Source organism: Pelodiscus sinensis, chromosome 3 (genome assembly GCF_052426305.1).
Source record: "Pelodiscus sinensis isolate ZL-2025 chromosome 3, ASM5242630v1, whole genome shotgun sequence".
NCBI classification, from domain to species: Eukaryota; Metazoa; Chordata; order Testudines; family Trionychidae; genus Pelodiscus; species Pelodiscus sinensis.
The window spans coordinates 98,382,999-98,388,998 of NC_143054.1; the positions used below are offsets into that span (position 1 = coordinate 98,382,999).

At 47.9% G+C, this 6,000-nt stretch overlaps 1 protein-coding gene across 2 annotated transcripts in view; it reads right to left on the reverse strand.

Moving 5' to 3' along the window:
* HBS1L (HBS1 like translational GTPase) overlaps positions 1–5,121 on the reverse strand; it is a 113,012-nt gene extending 107,891 nt beyond the window's left edge. Inside the window, exon 1 of one of the 2 annotated variants that reach the window (XM_075924223.2) lies at positions 4,964–5,121. Coding sequence is in view for 1 of the 2 variants with exons in the window: in XM_075924222.2 (XP_075780337.2) it covers positions 4,964–5,006 (43 nt within the window). In the remaining variant the exon portion in view is untranslated. The remainder of the gene's footprint in view (positions 1–4,963) is intronic. The other variant, XM_075924222.2, reaches the window with a different exon arrangement.
* Positions 5,122–6,000: the final 879 nt, after the last annotated feature.

Genomic DNA, 6,000 nt, shown 5'->3' on the forward strand with positions numbered 1-6,000 from the left:
ACTAGGGTAATGAGGGGCTAGGGGGTGGAGGTGGCAGAGTCACTTCCCTGCCTGGCACAGCCCTTTGCCAGGGCTTGCCCCTGACCTGCAGCTCCGGGGCTGGGGCAAGCAGAGCCCGAGGCTGATTCCAGAACAGCCAGGCATAGGAAGATGCTGAGGAAGGGGCTCCCCACCCCCCGCACACACCCTACGGGGAGCAGCGCCGTGCACACCCCACAGGGTGTGGCCCTGCACTCCATGTGTGACCAGCTACCTAGCTCAGATCTGTAGAGCAGCCCCAATCCCACCCTCCCACAGCAAGAGGCAGAGCCTGAAGCACTGGGAGCAAGATTAATCCCATAGTTCCCAGTAGCTGCACGCCCAGGCCCTGGACCCTATGCAGTGCACCTCTCCCATCCTGCCCCTCTCCCTCCCACAGCAGGAAGCCGGAGCTGGTGTTCCAGCCTGTAGCTGCACGGCAATCCTGAGGCTAGCGGGGCTGAGCTCCCACCCCACATGCCACAGAAATTCAGCTCGTGTGCCACTTACGGCACGTGCTGTAGGCTGTAGTCCAATGGTACTCCCTTGTCTGAAATACTGCCTTCAGTCCTGGCCACATCTCAGGGTACAGAAGAAACAGAATAGGTTGAAAGAAGAACCAAAGCAGCGGGGGAGGGGCGAAGAGGAGGGAAGGGACCAACCAGAGGCCTGGAAGACTTCTGTATAATGAGAGCCTGAAAAGACTGGGACTTTTTCCTTTTAACAGGAGACAATAAATGGGCTATATAAAGATTAAAACATGATAAATAGTATAGTGCTGATAAATTGTATGCTCTATTTATCTCTTTCATAATGAAAAATCAAAGCACATTCATTGACCTTGAAAGTCAAAAAAATTAATTTTTTTGAAATTAAGCATACTAATTAACCAGTGGAACTCATTGAAAAAATATCAAGGATGTGAGTTTAGCAGGATTCAGACGTATACATGTATAATAAGCACATTATCTCTATAGAGAATGTAACATAGTTACATTAAATAGAGAAAAATAGAAAAGGTATTAATTGTCATGCTTCACAGCATAAACCAGGTATTAAGAAGCTTCTCTTATAAACTTGTTATTTGCTGGTTATCTACCTTGGAATTGCCCACATCTTCTTTTGAAGTATTCGATACTGGATACAGGCTGCTAAAGGCAAGATACTGAACTAGACAGATGGATCACTGGTATGATCTCTTATGGTAATTCTTGTGTTCCTATCATTCCCAGATAAACAACAGGTATATCAATTTTTACATAAATACAAAATCTAAAACCAGGGATGTAAGTGACTAGTCGACAACCCAATAAGTCTAGGCTTATTGGGTAACTGAGTCACTACTCAACTAGTTGCTTCCTACCCCTTTCTTCCTGCCTCTTTATCAGAGGCACCCATTGAGGGGGCAGAGCAGGAGCTAGTGCTGGGAGGAGTCAGCTTAAAATCTGTTCCCCCCAGCACCATCCCCGTGGGAGGGTAGGGGAGGCAGAGAAGCAGCGGGAGAAACATTGCAAGCAGGGACCAAAGCAGTCCCACTTGCGTGGGGTCCCAAATGCTGCACTAGGGATGTTAAATTTAGATTAACTAATTGAATAGTCAATGGGATTTCCATAGATTTTTCCTGCTGGGCTCTTGCTACAGTTCAAAAGAGGAAGTCCCGCAGGGAGTGCAGGGTCAGCAGGGGACTGGCCCAGAGATCCCTGCAGCTCCTGAGCCTTTGAAATGTACAAAAGCCACTGTGGGGCTCTTGAGAAGAAGGAAGCACTGCAGAGAGCGGGGTACCAGCAGGGACTCCCCCACTGGCCCTGTGCTCCCTGCAGAGCTTCTGCTTTTGAAAAGCAGAAAAGCAAAAGTGGCACAAGTGAAGACTGCTTCAGACACCACTCGCGCGGTTTCCAACTGTGCCTCTACCTCCTCTGCCACCCGCATCGATTGTGCTGGGGGGAAACCGGCTTTTAAGCTGGCTCCCCTCAGCATTGGCTCTGCTCCTCGCCCCCTTGCCACCTCTCTCTGATAGAGGCAGCAAGGGGGGGGGATGAGGAGAAGCAACTAGTCGCATCACTAGTCAACTATCCAATACACTTCTGCTTATCCGATAGTCAACTAGTCACTTACATTCCACTGCACCTATCCCTTTGAAATGTACAAGAGTCGTGGGCCGCTCTTGTATATTTCAAAGGACGGGGCACAGTGGGATAGCAAGCACCCTCCACCCTTTATCAACTAATCAAGGAGTCGATGGAAATTCCATCAACTACTCGATTAGCTGATTAATCAAAATTTAATATCCATACCTAAAACAAAATTGTATTACACCCCGAAAAATAGTATTGATCTTCTCTTTGGACATTGCCAGATGTATTTATAAATAAGTGTGGCAATTATTACTATATCCATTTTAGCCACTGAAAAATTATTCCCCCTCCTTTTGTATTTATGAGTTTTAATTGTAGAGGATAGAGGAAGAACAGCAAAATTATTAAAAAGAAAAACTACCCACAATAACTCATATGGAATCATACCAGTACAAGCATGGTTTGATTTTTCACTGAAGGAGATGCATTTTCTCCTTTTGTTTTCCCAATTTTTCCCAAGTCAGCATAGCTATAGCAGAGGTAACAATGATGAGCAAGCTAGTGAAAGCACAAGTGACTGCCTGTGATTTAGCCATGACATCATTAGATATGCACTAACACTCCACCATGGCTATTCCTGGCAGAGCTAACGCAGTGAGATTAACGTCAGCAAAATTTTGGACAAAAACGAGGAAATACATATGAGATGTGTAAATGGTCTTTCTTGTCCCTAATTTCAGTGAACTAACCACCTTTGCTGTAGGAATGCAAGATCTGATATGCCCTGTCCAGCACTAGAAGTGATTTCATTTTATTTACTGATACAAACATAGAAAATTGCATCATCAACCGAAAACATAAACTCATACCAAAACTTTATGGTACAGGCAACATGTCTCTATAATGTATGTCTCTCTGGATGTATATTTATACTTATGTGTACAGACATATACATACACACAGAACAAATTTAGATACAACATGAATTGTAGACTAAGTTTCTGGTGTACATAAGATGGCCATTATACACAGATAGCAATTAAAGGCTCCAATCCAGCAAACACTTATGCAAATAACTTTAGCTGCATAAGCAGTGTAGTCTGAATGAAAAGGATTAATCATGTGCAGAACTACTCATTTGTGTTTGAAGGATAGGGACCCAAGTTTTTAACAGGAAACTGAAAACCACTTATAAGTAGGGACATTTGTAGATCTTAACCCTAATACAGAATAGGTGAAATTGATTTAATTTTCAAAGGGTGAAATAATCAAGCAGAGAACACCCATGTCTATTTTAGGTTAATTTTCACCAGTGAGCCAAACTCCTAGGCTGTGTCTAGACTGGCAAGTTTTTCCACAAAACCATCTGCTTTTGCGGAAAAACTTGCCAGCTGTCTACACTGCCCGCTTGAATTTCCGGAAAAGCACTGATGATCTCATGTAAGATTGTCAGTGCTTTTGTGGAAATACTATGCTGCTCCCGTTCGTGCAAAAGTCTTTTTCCGAAAAACTTTTGCGCAAAAGGGCCAATGTAGACAGCAGAGATTTGTTTTCCGCAAAAAAGCCCCAATCGCGAAAACGGCGATCGGAGCTTTTTTGCGGAAAACCACGTCTAGATTGGCCACGGCTGCTTTTCCGCAAAAAGTGCTTTTGCAGAAAAGCGTCCTGCCAATCTAGATGCACTTTTCCGAAAATGCTTTTAATGGAAAACTTTTCCGTTAAAAGCATTTCCGGAAAATCATGCCAGTGTAGACGTAGCCCTAATGTAGATGTTGGATTAATGAAGTGTTGCTTTCATTCGTGTAGTTTAATAAACCCTAATAGTACAAACCCCATTTTACATGAGTGCAATATATCTACATTGAGGTGACTGGATTACTATAGCTACGCTGGTGAAAAATAAGGAAAAGATCTTAGTGACCTGAGTTTCTTGTAATAACACAGCTGGAAGATAAACTGATACAAATTAGACCTAAACTACTAAGAGGAGCTACACACCCTGGTTAAAGAGAGGTGCAAAATCAATATTTCAAATCACTGATAAGTGAGCTCCTAAGTAAATGAGACAGAATATCAAAGAACGCTAGTATATCCAGCTAAGCTACTCTGACACAGGAGCTGGTAATAATATAGTTATACGAAGGCAAACATAAGATACACAGAGCCTTAAACATTTCCATCTTAAGACAAAGTGTCTAGAAACCAGCTGCTCTATTACCGGCCCTACAAATCCCCTCTTTTCCTGCCTGCCCAAGAGCAACAGGCCGCCTGGATGGATGGGTCGGGTGGTTGTGACGTCACGCGCGGTGCCGGGAAACACAGGGAACACGCAGCGCCCAGCCGCCGGGCTGGGGGGAAACAAGCTTGTCCGCAGTAGGTGGGAAGGGAGCGCTGCCCGCTGGGGACGCAGCCAGTTTCCAAGAGAGCAGAAAGCAGTACGCTCCCGTCCCCCCCCACCTCGTCAACCCCTGCCAGATGAGGTGCTTTTAAAATGCTTTTCTACTTCTTTAGTATCCCCCCCCCGCCGCCGCCGCGCTGTGAAAGCCCCGCGCAGAGTGGGGATGGGTGAGCTGCAAGGGAAGGAGTTAAACCCACGCGCCTCGCACGGCGCTTCGTAAACAAGCCCTGCCTGGGCACTGGAAGGGAAACAGCCCCCTCCCATGGGGCCCAGTAAGCCCCCATCCCAGCTCCTCCTCCCCAGGGCCTAACCCCCTCACACACGCTGCTGCCCCCTGGGGCCCGGCCCATGGCCTGGCGGGGACGCGGGTCCGCCCCAGGAGACGCGTTCAGGCCGCTGAGGCTGCCAGGCCGGACCGAGGGGCAGCTACTCGGAGAGACCGGGGACAGGAAAGGCGGAGGCGTCTCGCTACCTTCGTCGTAGTTATAGCCTCGGACGTTCCTGTGCCGCGACATGGCGGCGGCGGCGTCGCTCGCACTCGGTGGCGCTGGTGGCCGCAGCCTTACGCCGCCATCTTGGTCTCCGCCTGGCCGCTCCGAATCGCTGTGCGCAGGCGCAAAACACCCCCCCCCCGCGCTCCTTTAGTGTCTGCGCATGCGCCGCCGGTCGGGCCAACCAAGGTGGTGCGCCGAGTGCGAGTTTTCCCCTGCCCAATGTCGCGTCAGCGCTCGCGCCTCCCGCCCTGCCCCGCGGTCCCTCCCCAGCCCGGTCACCCCCTCACCAGCGCCGCGCTCTCTGCGCCTCCCCACGCGCCAGTCCCAGCCACGCCCTGCCCCGGGCCCCTGCCTGCGCCGCACCCCAGTAACCAGGCTCTGGCCACGGCGTCCCGCCCGCGCTTCCTTCTGCACACACTGGCCATGCCCATCCTCCCCAGACTGGCCCAGCTGTGCCGCTGCCCTGACACCCTTGTCATCAGTGCCCCCCCCAGTACCTCACTGGCATTCATACTGACAATCAGATGAATGGCATTGTTCAAGGACGTAGGTGTGTCACATTGCTGAGTTAGGTATCTGTGTCCGCCTAACTTTGGTGTAGACCAGGGGTCTCCAAACTTTTCAGCCCGAGGGCCGCATTAACTATCAAACAGCAGTTCGGGGCCGACTGCACACTTGAGGTCCAAATAAAAAACAATCAAAACATGGATGTTGTTTTTAATTATTTATTTAATATTATTTTATTCAGTTATTATTTAATAACACATTCATACACTACACATGAACACCTGTATTAGTGTGAATGGTGAAATTGTTTCCTGGATGCCAAAATAGCAGACATTTCTGGCTTTAGATTTGTTGTCCCTAACATCAACAGTGACCTGAGATTATCATCGGACAAGTTTGTTCTCAAATTGTTCTTCACGTATTTCATTCTTGAAAATGTTTGTTCACACAGGTATGTTGTTCCAAAGATTGAAAGGTACATTGATGCAAAAGTTTTGACATTAGGAAA